At 41.7% G+C, this 22,421-nt stretch overlaps 1 protein-coding gene and 1 long non-coding RNA gene across 2 annotated transcripts in view; one reads left to right on the top strand and one right to left on the bottom strand.

Moving 5' to 3' along the window:
• Positions 1 to 9,423, bottom strand: part of LOC112448470 (uncharacterized) — a 33,994-nt gene extending 24,571 nt beyond the window's left edge. The window contains exon 1 of the long non-coding RNA XR_003036846.2: positions 8,980 to 9,423. This is a non-coding gene — a long non-coding RNA (uncharacterized lncRNA). The remainder of the gene's footprint in view (positions 1 to 8,979) is intronic.
• An 85-nt stretch (positions 9,424 to 9,508) lies between these two features.
• Positions 9,509 to 20,491, top strand: POLR2M (RNA polymerase II subunit M). Its single transcript, NM_001105477.2, has 4 exons — positions 9,509 to 9,750; positions 11,526 to 12,173; positions 15,107 to 15,311; positions 16,338 to 20,491. Exons 1-4 carry the CDS (start codon positions 9,638 to 9,640, stop codon positions 16,482 to 16,484), a joined length of 1,113 nt encoding a protein of 370 aa, NP_001098947.2. The 5' UTR covers positions 9,509 to 9,637; the 3' UTR covers positions 16,485 to 20,491.
• Positions 20,492 to 22,421: the final 1,930 nt, after the last annotated feature.

Below are 22,421 nucleotides of genomic sequence, written 5' to 3'. Positions count from 1 at the left end.
AAGGAGAAAACCAAGACCCACTGTTGATTATCAGGCCAGCTTGGAGCTGGTAAGACTACGTGAGTTCCATGCTGGTGCTGCTTCTGTCTTCTTCAGTTGGGAAGGTAATAGGTAAAAACTTTCATGGAATTCTGAACAAAATATTATAAGAAACATTAATTTGTGCCCAAGGGCCATAAAACTGATGTAATTTGAATGCAATAAAATATAAATAAATGGCGAACAGTTCTTGGGGGTTTTCTCTTAATTTTTCAACACATACTTTTGAGTTTTAACATACAGCATTTACAGCATTCACCTTCCTGAATTGGGGTGGGAGGGGGGTTGAGAAATAATTAGTAGGCAATTTTTTGGCCCTGGGACTTTTCTTGTAAATGTTTTCTTTGGCAGCCATACTCTTGAGAACAGGAAGTTACTCTCTTGTTACAGATTTAAGACTTTTCTGAGCCAAATAACAGAAAGCTGGATTAGTTCTGAAATGAAGGGGGAAAAAAAACAACTCTTGGCTCTTGCTGGAGATTAATGACATCTTGCAAATATTTTAATTCTCCCCTTTCCTCTTAACTTGCCACCTCCTAAACAAAGCACATTCAGCCTGAAAAATCTTAACTGGTCATTCTGTGGTCCAACCCTAAAATAAAATATGGTACCCACAAATTTATTTTAACAAAATTTTTGATGGGCTGGGGGAAGGAAATAAATGCTGTGTCAAGTTGACCTTTTCTGTCACAAAATCCCAAAACAGAATTTAAAATAGAAAATGTAGTTGTAAAGATGCTACAGTATCATAAAGATTTATCTTTTTTTTTGATCCTTTAAAGTGCATTTTGCTATAGATAAAAATGATAAATCAAGCTTTGTAAACAAAGCCTATATATTGTTAGAGATGCTTGCAAACAACTTCTTAGCAATTGTTCAAAATAAGAGAATTATATCCTTTGACTACAGCATTTATTAGTCTGACTACAAAACAAGCAAACTGGTTTCCCCCAGAAAAGACTAAGTTCTTTTGAATTAATGTCCACTTTTTACATTTGATTCTAGGAAAAAAAAAAAACACCCAACAACTTGCAATGTCAATGAAGTTTACAACCTGTGGGGACATTAACTACGAAATCAGCGATCTTAATTCCCTGACCAGGGACTGCACCTGTGTGCCCTGCAGTGGGAGCGCAGAGCCCTATCCACTGAAGTGCCAAGGAATTTCCTGTAGGGATTCTCAAAACACAGATGATCTTTAGGAAAACAGATTTAGAAGTGAAGAACACCTTCCTATAACAAGTGATCTCTAGGAAGTGATCTACTAGTGATCTAGGGAGTTTCCGTGGTATTACACTCATCCCTCAGTATCAAAAGTGGGGGAATTGTTTCCACGCTCTCCATTCCCACAGATACCAAAATCCACACATGCTCAAGCCCTTATATAAAATGGTGTAGTATTTGCATAAACTTATCCTTTAATTTAAATCATCAAGATTATTTATAATACCTAATGTAAATGCTTTTTAAATAGTTGCCAGTACACAGGCAAATTCAAGTTTTGCTTTTTTGGAATTTTCCAGGATTTTTTTTCCTTTTCCTTTTTCTGAGTATTTTGGTTCCATGGTGGTGGTGGTGTAGTCGCTTAGTTGTGTCCAACTTTTTGCGACCCCATGAACTGTAGTCCGCCAGGCTCCTCTGTCCATGAGATTTTCCAGGCAAGAATATTGGAGTGGGTTGCCATTTCCTTCTCCAGGGGATCTTTCCAATCCAGGGATTGAACCCATGGCTCCTGCATCTCCTGCACTGCAGGGCAGATTTTTTACCACGGAGCCACCATTTTGCTCTGAGGTTTGTTGAATCTGTGGATGTGTAACCCACATATATGGAGGGCTGACTGTATTGCAGCCTCTCAAAAAAGAAAAGGCCTGAAGTTTCATTTATACTTGTTTTCACACACCAAACTCAAATGTCCTGGTGCCCAGGAAGTGTGCATCAAGGTGGCAAGGGTCTGTGGTAGGATAATGGGGGCGAGTGGCTGGTGCTGGGGAGGAGCAGGGAGGATGCTCTCCAGGATCACTAGTACATGTCCATCTTAAAGTCACTCAGATTCATAATTTGAAAAACTCTGTGCTGCCAAACAAACTCATCTGTAGACTGCATGTATGCTAAGTTGCTTCAGTCATGTCTGACTCTGGGACCCTATGGCTCCTCTGTCCATGGGATTCTCCAGGCAAGACTACTGGAGTGAACGGCCATGCCCTCCTCTAGGGGATCTTCCAAACTAGGAATCAAACTCACATCTCTTATGTCTCCTACACTGGCAGGCAGGCAGGCAGGTTCTTTACTACCTGGGAAGCTCCATCTGTAGATGTGATGTAGCCAAAACCCCACAATTTGCAACCTTTTATTTACATTTTCTAATGTTTTCTTTCTGTGAATTATAAAGAAAAAACTTATTCCTTTAAACCACTTTTTTTCTCTAGTCAGCATGAAGTGATGTTCCTCCCACGTCATTCATTATAAGTTTGTCTGTCTTCTGCTATTTTGACAACTTCAGGGTTTCTTTTTAACCTTATACATAATCTTAAATTACTCAGAGCTGTCATCCATTAGATATAAAAATTAAATTAAGCCCAAGAATTCTAGGTGATGGAAAACATGATCCAGTCCCATAAGATATGGGCAACCACGGGAGTCCAGCAAAGGCTGATAAAACCCTAAATTTCATCAATGTTGGATGACTATTTTAAAGGGAGCTACCTGCTTCCTGGTTTCCTGCATACCAAATATTTCTTTTCAACATTTATGAGCTTAAATAGATGCAGATGTTGCCAAAGAATGTATTATAACATCCATCATCCTAGAATCCTATAACTTAAGCACTGAAAGGCACCTTGGAGTTCATCTGGTTCAATACCCTCATTTTAAATGGGAGAAGACTGAGGCCTAGGAAAATTAACTGGATACAAAGTTGGTGGTACACAGACCCTCTCTTCCCAAAACCATAGTTGTGGATCAACAAATTTCACCACTATACCTTCACTTAACTTCTCTGATCTGGATCACCTTTACTGTCCATATGCTATACTTGACTGTTCTCTCCTCCAAATTTTGGAGAAAATCAAGGAGGACTTTTTCCCCTTGGTCATTCTCCCGATTCTATGCTATATGGGCCTCCCTTCCTCCTTTTCTCCTATTCCCCCTTGCTGAAACTTTTCAGAGTGGTAATCTTCTTTATGCAAGACAGAAAATTAAAGGTGACCAGACACTTGATTCTGGCCAGGGTCTCATGAGAGGAGAGGGGTGGATAGTTTTCTCTAAATCCATTTTGCTGCTGATCATTGATTTCTTTGTTTCACAGCCTCCAATGTATATTGGATTCCAAAGAGTGAGACATAAACGGTGTGCTGGCACTGAAGTAGAGACCTGGTTCTTCTTTCCCTCCACTAAAGGCACAACTCTCAAGTCCCTCTCCTACGACACTTGTAAGAAAATTATTAAATCTCACCCTTTAGTGACTTTGCAAATTACCTTCCTTAAACAACACACTGGATGTTTTACCAAGAATCTTGGGTGACAAGACCCATGTAAGTATAGAAGGATCTGCCCTTCAGCACAGAATCTGAACCGATTCTAACCAAACTTTGGTTTTAATATCCTCACTTTTTGCCTACCCTACATATTCTCCAAATTGTGAAAAGGTGGTCTTCTGCGGTCTTTCTGCCACCTCAACTCTGTTGTAAAACTCTAGCTGGTCTACTCTTCCTCTCCAATGCCTCAAAATTCTATTTTCTCCCTTTCTCTTCTAACAAAGCCCACTTTTTAGTGTAGATCATCACCTCAGCTAGCCTTTTGTGAGAAAGCCATTTGGAACAAATTCACACTCAAGTGTAAATGACTGATAGGCCACAACCCTTCTAGAAATATCTACTGTCCCAAAGGAAGATCCTTGTTAACCTAGTGATTCTCTTATCAGTGGAATTTTAGCCAATCCATCAAAGGGAAGTGAAGTAAGTCAGACTTGAACAAAGAGAACAGACTTCTGGTTGCCAGAGGTGGGATGGGGTCGGGGGGAGTGGGTAGATGGAGTGGGATTAGCAGATGCAAACTAGTTTATATAGGATGGATAAACAATAAGGTTCTACAGTACAGCACAGGGAACTATATTAAAGATCCTGTGATAAACCATAATGAAAAAGAATATAGAAAAGTATATATATGCATAACTGAATCACTATGCTGTACAGCAGAAATTAACACTGTAGATCAACTATCCTTCAATAAAATGTAAGTAAAAAAAAAAGTCTTTCTCCTAATGGGAGAGGAGGGGCGTCAGCTACAATGTCTGTATATTCTATAACACATATCAGCACATGCTTGCTTTTTTTTTTCCAGATGAATTCAAGGGTGGTTTAATATTTAAAAATTAATAAAAATTTACCATATTGAAAGAATATAGGAGTAAAATCATATGATTATCTCAACATAATTTTTTTGCAGTTTTAAACCTTTTATTTTGTATTGGGGTATAGCTAATAAACAATGTGACAGTTTCAGGTGGAGAGCAAAGGGACTCAGCCATGCATACACATGTATCCATTCTTCCCCAAACTCCCCTTCTTTCCAGGCTGTCACATACATTGAGCAGAGTTCCTTGTGCTTCAGTATGGAACTGTGTGTTCCAGTAGGTCCTTGTTGGTTATCTATTTTAAATATAGCAGTGAGGACATGCTTTCTTTCAAGAAGGTGTTTTTTTTTTTTTTTCTGGTTTATGAGTTTATTCATACGAAAAATCATAGAAGGACTTCCCTGGTCCTACCTGGTGATCTAGTGCTTAAGAATCCACCTGCCAATGCAGAGACACTGGTTCAATTCCTGGTCTGGGAAGATTCCACATGCTATGGGGTAGCTAAGCCCATGTACCGCAACTATGGAAGCCTGAGTGCCTAGAGCCTGTGCTGGGCAACAAGAGAAGTCACCAATGAGACTAGGAGTCACCCGTACAATGCAACTAGAGAAAACCTGCTTGTAGCAATGAAGACCCAGTGCAGCCAAAAAGACAAACAAATAAATAAATAAACAAGTGTTTTTTTAAATGGGCAAAGGATCTGAATAGACATAAAAATAAAATTCACAGGTGTTAATCACCATCAGTCACATATCTAACCAATAATCTTGATTAGTGTTGCTAATTACAGAGTAAAATCACCTGGAACTTTAGCGGACCAATAATTTTTTTTTTCCTGAATTATCTCTTTCCATGCTAACAGAAATATCATAAAACACTGTGGTGGCCTGAAATGAGAAATTTGTCACCAAACAACACTCAACCGTGTGAAAGTCTGAAGAGAAAAGTGTTCTTTTCCTTTGACTTGAACCTTATTTGACTGGGATTTTCTCACCAGAGTCTTCCTATTTTTTTTCCATGGGCAACTGCCCCCTTGATTAATCCCATTTCCCTCAGTCTTAGTTTTTCCAAGCAGCTGAGCAAACAAAGATGGAGGCAGCCATTTTAACGTGCTTCCTCCCTCAAGCCCTCTGGGATGGGCCGTCCGTTCATCCTGTTCATAAACCAACGGCCTGAATGTGCTTGGAGAAAGCAGCAAGGATCTTCTGTCAGGATTAATTTTAATAGTTCCACAGTCTGTCACTGGGGAACCACAGTCCTGGAAAATGGCTTTAAATTACTATTTGCTGATAAAGAGACAGATATGAGCTGAAAATTTGGTTCCTTGTTTCAAACAGTTTGGATAACTCATGTAAGACTTTACCTGTAGTGTGGAGTGCATGCACTTTACAGCCTAAACTCTTGGGTAGCTGAGGAAAACCTTTTGTTGCGGTGGCATCACAGTGAAATGCAAAGGGGGGAAATGTGACATTCTGTAGAAGTACAAAAATTTTAGAGTTGGAAGGGAGATGAATTTGTGGGTGAATTCCTCAGCATAAAGCTTCCTATGAAACCTATTTCTGATATCTGTGGAGAGAAACTGATTCCCCTTGTTGCCCCTTCCAGTTTTTTGTCTCCCTCTCTACCAGTTTCTTCCTCTTTCCTCTTTTCACTCTGTTTTTCTCATACCCAATTCCAATTGCCTGTTCCTTCCCTTACTTTCTCTTCCCTAACTGGCAAGGCTGCTGTCAGTTAATTGTTAAGTTCTATGCTGAGGCACAGGTGAGGCAGCTAGCAAGACTGACCGACCCATCAAGGGACTTCCCTGGTGGTTAAGTGGCTAAGACTCTGTTCTCCTAATGCAGGGGCCCTGAGTTTGATCCCTGGTCAGGTTACTACATTTTCCTAACAGACTGATGCTACTAGGCTTTGTATTAGTCAGGGGTCAAGACTGAAGGCAAAAGAAGAGGGTGGCAGAGGATGAAATAGATTACCAACTCAATAGAGACGAATTTGAGCAAACTCTGGGAAACAGTGAAAGACAGGGAAGCCTGGCGTGCTGCAGTCCATGGGATTGCAAAGAGTCAGACATGATTTAGCAACTGAACATTAGTTAGGGGCCATCAGAGAAAAAGATCCAGTAGGGTGTTTGTGTTTGTGTATCAGCCATTATCAGAGAGAGATTCATTTTAGGGAACTGGCTCAGGTAATTATCACTGCAGGGTAGACCATCAAGTTAGAGAACCAGGAACTTACAGTTAAAGTCTGGAGGCTGTGTGCTGGCAAAATTCCTGTGGGGGTGGGGTGGGTGGGAGGGGTGGTCAATCTTTGTTCTCTAAAGGGCTTCAGCTGATTGATGAGGCCCACGCACATTTTAGGGGGTGATTGGATTTACTCAAAGTCCAATGATTTGAATGTTAATCTCAGCCAAAAAATAACTTCACTGAAACATGTAGAATAATGTTAGACAAATTTATTCATTTGTGGGGCTTCTCTGATGACTCATGGTGAAGAATCTACCTGCCCATGCAGGAAACACAGGTTTGATTCCTGATCTGGGAAGCTCCCATATGCTGTGGAGCAACTAAGCCCATGCACCACAACTTTTGAGCCTGGGCTCTAGAACCACAGCTACTGAGCCCACGTGTCACAACCACTGAATGCTGCGAGCCCTGGAGCCCATGTTTGGCAACAAGAGAAGCCACTGCAATGAGAAGCCCACACACTGCAACTAGAGAGCAGCCCCTGCTCGCAGCAACTACAGAAAAGCCTGAGCAGCAAAGACCCAGTACAGCCAAAAATAAATAAATAAAAATTGAAAAAAAAAAAATCTCTTCACTTGCTAAGCCTCTTGGTTACTGATTAAAGAACTAGATAGTTGGTGCACCCATTGTGAGGAATTCAGATTTGTATTATAGTAACTTGAAATCCTAAACTATGTTGTGTAAAAGATTCTATCCCATACCACTGAGAATATTTTCACAAAAATTATGGTCAACGTTTATATTAAAAGCTTAAGATCTGCAATATATAAAGGGTATTTCATTAAGAAGGTGAATATGAGGGAAAGACAGGGAAAAAATTATGAGAGGGAGATTTATCAATTAGTATCTGCTACCTGCTGGGAGGGATTGGGGGCAGGAGGAAAAGGGGACGACAGAGGATGAGATGGCTGGATGGCATCACCGACTTGATGGACGTTAAGTCTGAGTGAACTCCGGGAGTTGGTGATGGACAGGGAGGCCTGACATGCTGCGATTCATGGGGTTGCAAAGAGTCAGATACGACTGATCGACTGAACTGACCTGCTTTAAGGGAGACAGAAAAGCACAAATATAGCTCCTTAATAGAATTCCCTGACTTCACAGTTTGTTAGAAATCACCATGCACAACACACCTTGAGAAGCACGGTATGTTCTAAGCACTATAGTTATGCTCAGAGAGCAATTTGGGTTGGAATAATCTAGGAAGGCTCAGGGAGGAGGTGAGACTTGAACTAAGATTTCTAATGGACTAGGGGAAAAGGGACAGCCTTCCACAGAAGGAAAACAGCTGGGGGCAAAATTCTGAGACTTGAGAGAAAGCATCCTTGCTTGGAGGGTGCCTGTGGCCCAGGTCTGAAGAAAGGGTTTACTATCACCTGGGTAGGGGGATGGGGGTGAGGAGGTGGGGAGGGAATAAAGGCCTTCAGGTCCCGTCCAGGAACAGAGGGAGAAGGCTAGAGTGAGGAAGGCCTTGGGGGAGCTTGCCACAGGACAGATACCTGACAAGGGCCTTACTTAAGTATTTCTCATTTAGAAAGATATGGAGCAGGTTACTGAAATCCTTGTTTCAAAGCAGAGTTTATGTTGAGACTTTTGATACGTTAAACTGATTAGAATGGAATAGATAGCAAGGATACAGAAACAATTTCAGCTGTACTTCCTGAAGTAGCCTCATATTTCATCTAGAGCTTCCCTCTGGGAGGGAATTGTTTGTTTGTTACAGCACCTTACAAAGCACTAGCAAATGTAAATTTTCCGTATCACAGAAGGGAGAGACTGGGGTTGGAGGTTATAGGGTCTTTCAAACCTCACAACTGATGTCTGACTATAGCACGCTTCCTACTTTTTTCTTTGGGATCCAGCTCTCTTACCTGAACTATAGAGAAGAGTTAGGTGTTACATCGGAGAGTTAGCAGTTACACTGCTTTCCTCAACAGCCTAAAAAACTTTCTTGCTCTTTGGAAGATTTTTGAATTGGGGTGGCAGAAAGACAACCCGGACATTTGTGTCTAAAACCTATGTTCTCCCTAGTTTTGTACCCTGGGAAAACTTCAGCTTTTGTGCCTTTGTTTTTCTAAGGGCAAAACGGGTAATTGTGAAAAAGAGGTTCTCCGTTTGCTTGTGCAGCACCTCCCACTCTCATCACCTCTTGTGGGCCTCTGAAATCGTGTGTGTGTGTGTGTGTTGGGGAGATGCATTTTGTATTGTTACAAGGACTCACTCAGGAGTGTGTGTATTGGGGCGGGGTGGTGGGGGTACGTTTTGTATCGTTAGGAGGATTCAGGAATGCCAAACAAACTAGAGGGCAGAAACCCAGACATCAAATAGACACCAAACTTGCAATACCTGAGGCAGTCCTGAAAACGAGGAAAAGTCTTGCTTCAAATGCCACAGAGCCGCCTTAAGAAACGCTGATGGTTCTGAATGATCCTTCCAACATTAATGTTTGAGGTCTTCACTAACCCAGAACTAGGAAGGCCACGCCATAGGCCAGGGCTTCACATGCCGGGTACATACCCCAACTTCACTAATGGTTAACCAACTCATCACTCATGTTTCCACGTGTCTTTCACTTCTTGGTTATTCCTTCCTTGGTGCCCATAGCCGTCTTACAATTCTTCCATTTGTTACTTGATTAATGTCTGCTCTCCTCCCGCACTGAGTAGACTCCTTAAGGGCAGGGCCCCAGGAACTCACTTTTTCTGAATACTCAAGCCGAGACCCAAGGCACAGGTGAAGAACGTGCAACTAGAAAGCGCGCCCCGCCGGCGCGTGACGTCACCCTGCTATTCCCGCCGCGGCCGCCACTCCCTCAACTCTGTCCCTGTTTGTTTCCGGCGTTTCAATAAAGCTCGATTCGGCTAGAAGAAGACCTGTTCTTCCGGGAAAATGGCGACTCCCGCTCGTTCGCCGGAGTCCCCGCCGGCCGCGGATCTGGCGCCAGCTACGGGGGCTGCCGAGGACGCCGAGTGCCCACCGCCTCGCCAGCCTCAGCCCCTGCAGAATGTCCTCGCTGCCCCGCGGCTTCGAGCCCCAAACTCCCGAGGACTTGGGGCAGCGGAGTTTGGCGGAGCTACGGGAAATGTTGAAGCGCCAGGAGAGACTTTTGCGCAACGTGTAAGCTTGGGTCCCGCGAGGTCACCGCAGGGTTCCTCGGGTTCGGCACCCTGGGACGCGCCCCTCCCCGCCCCCATCCCGATCTCTTTCCTGGAAGGTCACCTTGTCTTAAGTCCGTGTCAGGCCCGCGGGCTAGTGGCCGGCCTACAGTCACAGAGCTACCGCGTAAGGCCCGGGCGCCGGGCGCCTGTGTTTCTAGCTCTCCAGCGTTTCGGCTCCTCATCAGCTCCTCGTTGATTTTATTTACTCAGTGCCTGTGTCGGCCCTCCAAGGGGAGGGTCTGTATCCCAAATCCTTTCGCTCCCATTACCCCAAATAGTGCCCCAAACACCTAGTCAGTTTCATCTCTAGATCCCATTTTTTTACAGGAACCGTAGGAAATGGGAAGAGTAAGGTAAAAGAGTCGGACACGACTGAGCGACTGATCTGATCTGATCTGAGGGTAAAAGAGTGACTTATTAGGCAAAGTAAGTTTGATTAACATTTAACTGTTAGACTTCATGGATTTTAGCAGAGGATCGGTGTAACAATAATGATTTTTTAGGAAGCTTATTTTAGCAGGTTGGTGCAGGATAGTTTGAAGGAATAAGAGGTAGAAGAGACTAGGAGGTATTTTCAGAGAAGTTCCCCAATAAGGGGATTCTAAGAAAGTGAACTAGAAGGGTAGCTGTGGGCCTGGGGAGACTAGATCAGGCTTAGGATCATTTGAATATGTGGTTGACAGAGATGGCTGAAGTTTCCAACCTGTATGGAGCACCATTAATAAAAGTAGGAAAGCTGGAGGAGGGTAATAGTCTGAGGTTGATTTTACTTACTGGAGCTGAGTTAATGGAAAAGTTAATTATATTTGATTAAAAGTTCGAGAAGTGGTCATGAGGCTGGAGAAAGAAGAGAACGTTGGGAAAATACAGACATCTCAACTGGGAGGAATGTTAATAGAACTGGGAGGAATGTTAATAGAATTGGGAGAATCAATGTAGTGTCATAAAGAATAGAGGGTGTGAGCTGTAACCTTCCGTGCACATTTATTGTTTGGCTAAAGAAAAGGAAATCAGAAAAGGAACCTTTGCCACTTAGCCAAAGTGGCAAATGATCACGTGGGGACTTCCTGGTAGAGAACTATTTTGACTGTGAGAATGAGTGAGTTAACTTTTTAGTCTCAGGACTGCTTTAACTCTGAAGACTTACTGAACACCTTGAAGAGCTCTTGTCGTATGTGTTTTATATCGACTGGTAGTTATTGTCTTAGGAGTTACAAGTGAGAATCTTTAAAACACAAGAATACAAAAACACACCCATTCTATTAGCCATCAGAACAATGCTATCATCCATATCATGTGGCCTCTGGAAAACTCCCCTGCACTCATGGTAAGAAAATGAGAGTGAAAATGACAAATAGTACCTTAGTTATTATAAATAGTTTTGACCTTGCAGATCCATCCACCTCCCCTCACCAGGAAGGTCTTGGAAATCACACTTTTAAAAACTGATTTGGGGCATGTCTTATATTAATATCATGCTTAAAATACTTTTGCAGAAATTCTAATTGTTAATAGATGAGACAAACGAGACACAGTCCCTAATCATCCTGTAGTCCCTTGTTTTGAGGGGTATTTGGGTAATGATTCTCTTATTTCATCCCTGTTTTGGGGCAGCTGGAAATCAGTTTTTTGACTTAAAGGTCGATTTTTCTCCCTTTGAGAATACTACTTTGTATATCTCAAGTTTAAAAACATGGCTCTATGTAACGTACACCTATTCTTTTCCTTTTGTAGAAAATTCATTTGCAAATTGCCCGACAAAGGTAAAAAGATCTCAGACGCTGTCACCAAACTGAAAGCTGCCATCGCAGAACGTGAAGAAGTTAGAGGAAGAAGTGAACTCTTTTATCCTGTTAGCTTAGACTGTAAGGAGAGGCAAAAAGCGATTGCAGTTGTTGATGGGGACCGAGATAAGGCCCAGAATTCTGACCAGATACTTGACACTTCATCACCCGTTCCTGGCTGTTCCTCTGTAGCTAACATCACATCATCTCAGACAACCTCACGACAACAGGGACTGGCACATCCAACTCGAGGAGGTGATGCTGAGGCAGCTGAGGCTGAACACACAGTGAGCGAGCACCCAACTTCTAGCAGCGGAGCCCCAGCGCCTTCCTCATCTCAAGCTAGTGAGGGTCTCCCTCAGCATTGTGCCTTAGGTCAAGTGGAGGATCATCCTGGCAGCTCAGACAACCTGTTCATTGATAGATTACAAAGGATCACAATTGCGGATCCGACTGAACACCACTCAGAAGGAAACCGGAATCCTGAGAACTTGGCCGGCCTCTGGAGTGGGCCGCAGAAGAAGCCTCATTACATGGAAGTGCTGGAAATGCGAGCCAAAAATCCCATGCCCCCGCCACATAAATTTAAAACCAATGTGTAAGTACCATCGGAAACAGGCTTGTCACAGGAGCATTATATTTGTTAAACTCCAAAAACTGGGAGACTGCGTTAAGTTGGTGTGAGAACTGCTTGTACTTGGGAATGAGCGTATTGTAGAAGCAGTAAAACAAACATGGCTGGAGTGGAGGATTCCTGCTGGAAAATGCTTTCTTTTTTTCGCCAAGTAATTGAAAAGGTTTTCAGTAGCAGATGGAGCATTAAACTTCAGGATACTTAGGCAAAATTTTATATAAAACATAGAATTAGAGAATTTATTATAATTGTTTCCAGAACCATATTCTTGTACATAGCTCCTCCTCTAACCAGACTATAAGCTAAGAGGAGAACAATTGTAGGAACCGACGGCCTTTCTCAGTAAAAAATATTTGTGTGCTCGCTGTATGTAACAGCAGGTGCTGTGACGACATGAGAGTAAAGATTCTGTTCCTCATAGAGTTTAGGGTCTAGATGAGGACTCGAGGCTTACACACTTGGAAGAACGTTAAAGTATATAATCATTTCAGGAGGAAGGGAGCTGAGAAAGGGTTAACAAAGCAAAACAAGTTTGGGCAGGAGGGGCAAGTGAACTGTACTTCTAAGTTCCTTGTCATAGTTGTTTCTGAGATCTTCAGAAAAAAATCTCTTCAAAAAGAGTTTTATTTATTTATGTGCAGTTATAACATTCAAATCAGGGAGTAGTTTTATAAGACATTAATATCAGATACAGGGAGCTTCCCTGGTGACTCAGTGGTAAAGAATCCACCTGCCAATGCAGGAGACGCAGGTTCGGTCCCTGGGTCAGGAAGATCCCCTAAAGAAGGAAATGGCAACCCATTCCAGTATTCTTGCCTGGGAAATCTGATGAACACAGGAGCCTGGCAGGCTAGGGTCCATGTGGTTGCAAAGCCTCTGACACCAACAACAGATACAAAGTTTAACCACTACTGCTTTTCTTTGAAAAACTGAAAGCTTGTAGTTACAAGTACCTAAACCAATTTTTTTTAATTATTATAGAGACTTTAAAGTTCAATTGTATCTCACTATTCATTTTTTTAAACCTCAAAACTATTTGTTCTGCATAGAAAACCAGAACAAATAGTTTTGAGTAGAAAACCAGCAGAGAAGGCAATGGCACCCCACTCCAGTACTCTTGCCTGGAAAATCCCATGGAAGGAGGAGCCTGGAAGGCTGCAGTCCATGGGGTCGCTGAGGGTCGGACACAACTGAGCGACTTCACTTCCACTTTTCACTTTCATGCATTGGAGAAGGACATGGCAACCCACTCAGTGTTCTTGCCTGGAGAATCCCAGGGACGGGGGAGCCTGGTGGGCTGCCATCTCTGGGATCACAGAGTCGGACACGACTGAAGTGGCTTAGCAGCAGCAGAAAACCAAAATTAATTTTTAGTTAGGAATAAAAAGTAATCTTTGATTAAGTAATTACTCATCTTGTGTGTGGTGAGGTATCTTTCCTCACTTCGAGGGAGGCAGAAAACCAAAAGCATCATTTAGTCAATACGTACAACAGAGAATACATTGACCCTGATTCTGTACTGTGGTCCTTTAGCTGGAAGTGGGAGTAGAGGAAGGGAATATCCGTGAAGGTTCCCAAGGGAAGTTTGTGAGCCATAGAGACAGGTGCACTCATCAGAAGAGGCTGGGCTTTGGGGAGCCAGGCGGTAGACAGTTGCAAGTGGTAGGGGATGCAGGTGTCCCTTGGCCGCCTCTTGCATGCTCTTCTGGCTCTTCTGATGCAGGAGGCTGTCTCTCATCTCTTCTAGCCCTAGTCTACCCAGAACTTCAGATTTGCAGAGTCAGTTACCTGTGAAACCCGGCCACGTGGGGGTGATCTGTGCCCCTAAGGTTTGTCCTGTACAAAGTAGAACTCACTTCTTCCCAGACTACTTTGTCCCATGTTCCCTAAGCCAGTAGTGCCAGCACCTTCTTTCTTCCCCTCCTTTGCATCTCTGCCAGCCATGGGAGCTGACAGTGTATTTCCTGGACCTTCGTCTCTAATCATCCTTACGTTCATCTTTTCTCCTGTCAAAGTGAAGATGCTCATCACTGTCCTGGCCTAGTCTTAACTCTACCAGTCCATCCTATCCACTGCTGCCAGAGTTTGTAGAAGACAAACCTGAACCTGTTAGCAGACTAGAGCCTTTCACGTGCCTGCACCCAGCCTGCTGCCCCAGCCTTTTCTGTACTCTCCAGCTCCCATGCTTCCTGTGAGCTGCAGCCCTGTCAGTCCTTACTCTGGTGAAATGCCATCAGAGATCCTATCATTTACATGTTGAATCCATATTATTCCAAGACTCCTCAGATTGCACTCTTTGAAGTGTTTCTGCCAGCCATCCTGTCTCCCATTACAACAGGCCATTCCCTTGTCTGTGTTCCAGTGGGCCTGTGCCATAGTACCCATGATATTACATCACGCTGAAACTGTTCACAAGTTTAATTCCCTCTGCTAGACAGTAAGCCCCTTCACAGGTATTTTTGAATGAGAATAGGCTTCTAGCTCGAGGATAAGCTTTTTGGGGGGCTTCCTAGGTGGCTCAGTGGTAAAGAGTCCACCTGCCAATGCGGGAGACGTGGGCAATGAGGGTTCGATCCCTGGGTGGGGAAGAGCCCCTGGAGGAGGAAATGACCACCCACTCTAGTATTTGAAGAGAGAGGGGAAAGGCAATGAGTCTAGCTATCTGTTAGAGGAATGCATTGTCAAATTACTCGCCAAAAAAGGTGCCAATTTAAATATTTGTTTTAGAGGTAAATATATTTAAAAAGAACGTTTTATCTATGCATGTAAATAGTGGTAAAGGCCTTACTATTACCTTTGTAGAACAGTTAGCTGCCAAGGTTAAAGGCCACTTTTGTTGAATGCTACAAATGTGTGTCTGTGAAAAGGTGGTGTAACATAAGGGTTGCTTCCTGCAGATTACCTTCACAGCCCCGTGATTCATCGAGTGCTTGTCAGAGGAGAGGGTCTCCCATCTCCTCAGAGGAGAGGCGGCGCAGGGACAGGAAGCATCTTGATGATATCACAGCGGCCCGGCTTCTGCCGCTGCACCACCTGCCAACCCAGCTGCTCTCCATAGAGGAGTCGCTGGCACTTCAGAGACAGCAGAAGCAGAGTTATGAGGTATTTAGAGCATGGCTTTTTCCTGCCTGCATGTTGTACGCTGCTTACGTGAGTCAGAATTTACTCTAGGCCTTCGATTTTCACAAAAGCTAGGTTGGCATGGATTTTCAAGGCACCCGTTTTTAAAAGCCAGTTTTCATCCTCAGCTCATTCAAGTGATTGCCTGGCTGTAACTAAGCATCGAGGAATCGTTTCTTACCTTGTTTGACCCTAAATGCCTGTCTGAAGGTATTTTTAGGTTGAATTAAACCGTTCAGTTTGGGGTTGGTTTCCTGGCAGAGCAGTAATAACTCCACTTCAGTCCCATCTACCTGCACTACCCGTGGCCTGAAGGAGGGACATAAATGAGTTCGAGTGGGTTGGGGGCAGCCTGAGAAAAGTGAGCCAGATGAGAAATGAGCATTGCGGCTTGCCAGTCAGTCAGTGACACCGTCACTGGGCGTTTGCAAGCACATTGCCACTGTTTAAGATTTACTTAGACTTTTTATTGCATAGTAATTTTCATGGGAGTTAATTTGGAGAGGGATAATCAGTTTTTAGTATTCTTTGATTTTTCTCTGTGGCACTGAAATGTCACTCTCGAGCCTAGAAGCCATGATCTAATCTAGGAAAGAAGACTCTTCCAGTTGGAGGGCCAGGACAGCATTGGTGGTTTTTAACATTTGATGGCTCAAATTGTTCTTCAGGGTTGTCTATACACATGCACATGCCCACATGCTTGAAAATATTTTCCTGTGTGTAACTGTCGCAGTGCCAAGCTGATTGCTCAGCTTCTCTTATAGGAGTTGGATATTTCAGTGCACATTGTTTATCAGTGGAAGTCTGTCATCACCGCTGTAGCAGGCTGTAGCTCTCTCCAGCTTAGCCCTGTGATGTCTGTGCCTCATTCTCTCAGACGGCAGTAGAGAACCCAGAAATAAAGGGGCATGCCATTCTAGTGAAACCAGTTCTGTTCCAGTGACTTCCCACTGAAAAATTGTAGGGAAAAGGTATGAATGTCTAACTTTTTGCTTTTTTGTCTTAAAGGAGATACAAGCCAAGCTCGCAGCACAGAAGCTAGCTGAAAGACTAAATATTAAAATGCAGAGCTATAATCCAGAAGGGGAGTCTTCAAGGAAATACCGAGAAGTAAGGGATGAAGATGATGATCAGTCCTCCGAGGATGAATTCTGAAGATGGATGTTCAGATTATCTCCTAAATCTCTGCCTGTTGAGATCTCATTATCTTACATCAGAGTGCCTAACAAGTATCAAGATCAGTGTCAGACATTGTTGAGAGAAAGAATTTTGTAAAGTTACACTAAGGAAACTATAAAAAGAGCCCACTTTCAGATGATAACTTTCATGTGCTTGAAAAGTTGAATATTTGAATATTGTGTTTAATGACACTATATTAAATTTTGGCAGTATGTCCTGTGTTGGTCTGATATTTTAGTATATAGTAAGCACATTTTTTTCTCAAAGCCAAATGAAAGCAGGTGATTAAACTGCTTTTTTCTTTATACTTACCTCTACCAAATAATGTTTATTACATGTCTTAGTGAATTATTTAGTTTCCCAGGCATCACCTAAAATGAGTTATGAAGATATAGTTCCCTCTTTTTTTGAAGAACAAAGGGAGAAGTCTAGAGAATTTTGTGCATGTTTGCATGGGGGCTGTTACAGTATTGGACATTAAATACCAAGGAAGACACTCAAAGAAAATGCTTAAATATTTGTTTCTTTCTGTCTTCCCTTAGGAAATATGTTTTCTTTCTTCTCATAAGGAATATGCGGTACTGTTAGTTAATTCTAGAGGGTGGGTGGTCTTTCTAGATGACCAGATTTGCCTGGTCATGGAGTAACATGAGGAACAGGAAAAGTCTTAAGGTGATTGATGTTTGTGAAGGGAATAGCTGTTGGTGGTGGTTTAGTTGCTCAGTTGTGTCCAGCTTTTGCGACCCCATGGACTGTAGCCTACCAGGGTCCTCTGCCCGTGGGATTTTCCAGGCAAGATTACTGGAGTGGGTTGCCATTTCCTTCTCCAGGGGATCCTTCTGACCCAGGAATTGAACCTGTGGCTCCTGCATCACCTGCATTGCAAGCAGATTCTTTACTGCTGAGCTACTGGAGAAGCCCTATCTGTTGTTAGGCTTGGCCTGACTTGACTTCATGTTCTAGCAGATGATAGGTTCAATTTGATAAGAGAACCAAAAAAGTTTCTGAAGCTACAATTGGTTTGTTATCAATATATATTGCTTCCCTGCCCCCTCCAAAAGACTTATGTAGGCTGCAGAAACCTCAATTTCATGTATGATTTCAAAGGATTATATGGTTGTCTCCAGAGAAATTAACACATATGTTGCCACAGTTTTGTCTACCATGTTGGTGCCTTTAAGCAGTGTTGAAAGAATAAAATATTAATTAGAGCAACCTGAAAATGCTAATGGTGATGTTTTACTGCTGGTTAATTAAATGTAACTTAACTTTGAAGGAGGCTTTGCATATATGAAATTTGAATTAGAATACATTTAGGCAGATATAGGTGTGGTAGGAAGGGCTCAGTTCTGTGTCCTGTCCTTTTGGGAGTAACTTTATCGCCCTTTTGCTTTCCTCCCCTCATAAAGCAAATATAGGAATATCCTGCACAGTTTTGTTATTTTTAGTTTTTAAAACTAATTATAAATGATTTCACATCCTAAAGTTATTTGATGCTCCTTCTTTATTAAAATAGTCATTCAGTTATGTCTGACTCTTTGTGACCTCGAGGACTGTAGCCCGCCAGGCTCCTCTGTCCATGAAATCCTCCAGGCAAGAATACTGGCAAGGGTTGCCATTTCCTTCTCCAGGGGATATTTCCAACCCAGGGATTGAACCCAGGTCTCCTGCATTGCAGGCAGGTTCTTTACTGTCTGAGTCACCAGAATAAATAAACGTTATTCCTGGAAAACCTGATCATGGGAGGGCTCCCATGCCATACATGCAGTCCCCTGTAATCCTACCACCCAGAGAAGGCTTCTGTTAATATTTGGGTACAAGGACATATGCATACTTTTCTATGCATAGCTATACATTTATATTTTCAATAATGCAGTCGTACGCTGGTTAACATTCTGCTCTATATACTGTTAACATTTCCACATACTAAATATTTCACATTTTAGATAGCTGCAGAATATTCCATTTTATGGGTGTGCCGTAACTTTGAACATTTTGTTTCACGATGTGTTCATTATAATGCAAATTGGAATGATACAATCAACATCTTATGTCACATCTGTAAAAAGTGACTTATTTCCAAATGGTACCTTTCTAGAAGGAATTGCTAGGTGAAAGTAAATTTTTGAGACTTGATATCCATCACTCGCCACAAAGGCTGTTTTCCTTAATGTTCCCACTAGCAATATATTAAACTATCAGAATTGCAAGTTGCAATTCAAAATATTTGCCAATAATTCCAGAAAAGGGCTTCCTTTAAAATGTGTTTCTTTGATTATAAATGACGATTTGAGAGTCTTGTCATGTTTATTGACCATTTTCATTCATTGTTTTGAGCATTGCTTCTTCATATCTTCCCTATATTCTCTTGGCGAGTTTGCCAATTTTATTGGTTTATAAGTTACTTTGTGAATTAAGATGTCTTTTTGTCATGTGTTATTACCGTTTTCAACATGTGACTTGCCTTCTAATATAGTTGGTGGTGTTTCTGTGTAGAAGTTGTTTTCTTAGCGTCTGCCTTTTGCAGGTGTGCTGTGTGTATGAGTGTGTGCTCAGCTGTGTCCAGCTCTTTGTGACTCCATGAACTGCAGCCCGCCAGGCTGCTCCACCCCTTGGATTTCCCCGGAAAGAATAGTGGAGTGAGTTTCCATTTCCTACTCCAGGGCATTTTCCTGACCCAGGGATCGGACCTGAGTCTCCTGTCTCTTGTGTTGGTGGGTGGATTCTGTACCAGTAGTGCCACCTCGGAAGCCCATGCAGGTGTGCTAGGGCGTGCTTTCCCTACCCCAAGGATGGGTACAGATTGATCCTTATTTTCTTTTGGTACTTTAAAAAATTTCACTTTTATACTTACCTTTAATTAAGAAGGAAATTTTTAATCCATCTCAAACTTGGGAATATTGTATGAGGTGAGATTTAGTTTTTTAAAAATTTGCATTGTACTGGTATAGAATACTAAATTCCTGTGTATCTTTTGTGTCTTGGACCTGGGCCTTCTAGTTTTTCCACACTATTTAAATAAGTATAGTTCTAGTCAGTGGTATGTTTGGTAGTATGAGTTCTTTCTCATTCTTTTAAATTTTGTGAAATATACAAGAAGTACATAAAACAGGTGTGCAGTTTAATAGATGAAGCAAACAGCTATGTAATCACAAACCAGAGGCTCAAAAGCCACTGCCAGCACTCCAAAATCTCCCTGTGTGTTCCTTCCAGCTTCCCCTTTGTCCCCCAGAGGAAACTCCTAGCCTGACTTTATGGCAATAGTTCTCTTTTAAAAAATGGTTTTACCTGTTATGTGTATAACAATATTGTTTTCCCTACTTTTGACTTAAAAAACTGGACTCACACTGCATGTTGTGTCTAGTGCCTTTCACTAAACACTTCCACAATGCACGCTGTGTGTCGGTGTGATTTACTCATTTTCATTACTGTGTGATATGCCATTTCATTAGTGCCACTTTATTTTCCTGAGATGGGCACCTCTATGATGTTTTCAGTTCAGGGCTATTACAAGCAATGCTGCAATGAACATGTTTGTGCCCATAAACATTTCTGTAGGGCATTTACCTAGGAGTTTAACTGCTGGATTATGAGATAGGTATATCTGTAACATTTAATATCCTTCCCCTCATCCCTCACTGTGTATGAGAGCTCCAGATTGCCAGACTTTACTTTTAGCATGCGATTTTTTATACAGACATTCACTGTGCTTTTATTTTGCATTTCTCTAATTAGAAACAGCCTTTGAGCATCTTCCATATGTTTACTGGTCACTGGATTTCTTCTTTTGAAAAGAGCCCATTCAGAACCTGTCTCTGTTGTGTGTGTGTCCGCCACCTTACTCACTGATTGTATACATTCTTCGTACTAATGGTTATTGAGTTTGTTGTAAATATCCTCTCCTCTGGTTATTTTTCATTGTCTTCATGGTTTTTTGATGAATAAAAACTCTTCATTTTAATGACAAATATATTCATCTTTTATGTTTAGTGTACTTTGTATCTTTTCTTGAGGAATGTTTTCCTACCCTGAAGTCATGAAAATACTATCTTTAAAAATCTTTTCATTTAAATAATGCTTTTTAATTTTGCCTTTCTTACTGTCTTATGTTTGACTTCCTGTGGGAGGTACCTGTGACTGTGTGAGGAAGGGTCCTTCTGTGTAGCCACTCATCTGGCACTGTGCAGTGCCCTCCTGCCATGCAGTAAGCACCAGTCTATGCCATGCATAGATTATATTTCTGTGATCCACTCTGGGTCCTCTCCGTTTCTCCAGTCTAATATTATGCCACTTTATTTGTGATAGCTTTATGGTATAAAGCCTGTCATCGTGTTCGGGAGTAGCTTGACTGTTTTGGGGCCTTTGCATTTTAAATTTTATTTATTTGGAAAGAGAAACAAAGTAACTTATTTCCTTGTTTCTTTTTGCTTTTTGTAATTATTACCAAAAGATAATTTACAATTAGATCATTTTTAAATTTAAATTTTAGAATCAGCTTGCCATGTTACATAAAAGGAAGCAACATAGGGCAAATCTCACTGATAGTGCAAATCTCCATTCATTTTCGAAAAATGCTTGATATTCTGATATTTTTATTTCTGTATTTTGAGACTTAGGAGATCTGAACCTTTGCCATTCATAAACTAAATCACTCAACTAGGCCATTACTTTTAGTCTATACAAGTTAAATAGAAAATTCACAAGACTTTTTTATAGTGTTAATACCTAAAGTATTGTGTAGTTTTGCAAGAAAGAATTTTATAAAAAGATATCAAAGTTCAGTTTAAACCAGCAAAAATTAAGTGAGTCTGTAGTCATGAACTTTTACCTTCTATTTTCAAGGGATTATGTTAAGAGAAGAAAGTTAAGTGCTAAAGTTTGGGGCTTTACCTGCTCTGGGGAAGAGGTTAGGAGGATTAATCACATTATATAATAGTCATCTATAGGGTAATTTTCATTTTCATAGGACCTGGCTCTGATCCATATCACATTCTCTGGGGAGCCAGGAGCTGTTGAGTCAAGGGCGAGGTAGATACCTTGTGGGATTATCTCTGTTTCCTGTAACAGGGATGTTGAAGTCATTTGCTCAAGGGCACTCAGAGGCAGCCAAGAAAAGAACCCGGTGCTCAAAATTTCTGGGCACTGGAGCACATGGCCTTGCACATGAATACCACAAATCAAGGTTATGTATGGGCTTTAAAAAGTGCTAATGCTAAGCAAGAGCTCAGGTTACTCTAGGGGTATTTGTCCTGTCTCTATGACTTAAACTACAAAAGAGATGTTTTCCTTCTGATAATTTTTGCATTGGAATGTTTTATGTTTAAGCCTCTTATCACTGTGTGACCATTTTGGCCACTGATGGTATCTTGATCCTTTCCTCCTCATTGGTAGTTGGTTCATAAACCTTTATCAAAGAAAAGATATGAGAGAAAATGACATCAGATATCATGGGCTTTATTTAGAGGACCAGGTAAACCTAGCAGGTGACCCTTTGCAGGCTTCATGACAATTTATAACACTAAAAGGAAGTAAAGTTGTTTAAAAAGAAAAGATTATGTCTTTGTGTAGGAGAAGTGGAGCGTGCCTATGCTAAATAAATGAGAGTTCCATATCCCGCTTTTATGAGGAGCCTATAGAGTCATCTACAAAATATGGCAAATGGCATTATTGACTAGCTGTATGACAGGGAGGGGAAACTCACAGCTATTATTTTAATTTCTGGCTAAAGTGAGGAAGCTTTGATACAGGGCTGATGAAATCAACCTCGTGTTGGATAATACTGAACTAGAGCCAGACCACAAATCAGAAGCAATTCTGAAAGCACAGCATAAAAGCCTGAACAATTAAATATGATCTATTACTTCCCAGATGATTTTAGAAAACTTGGAATTAAAAAAAGGCCAAAAAGAGGCT

This window comes from Bos taurus, chromosome 10 (genome assembly GCF_002263795.3).
Source record: "Bos taurus isolate L1 Dominette 01449 registration number 42190680 breed Hereford chromosome 10, ARS-UCD2.0, whole genome shotgun sequence".
NCBI classification, from domain to species: domain Eukaryota; kingdom Metazoa; phylum Chordata; class Mammalia; order Artiodactyla; family Bovidae; genus Bos; species Bos taurus.
Note: the sequence above shows the minus strand (reverse complement) of the source record. Positions and strands in the feature narration are given on the sequence as shown.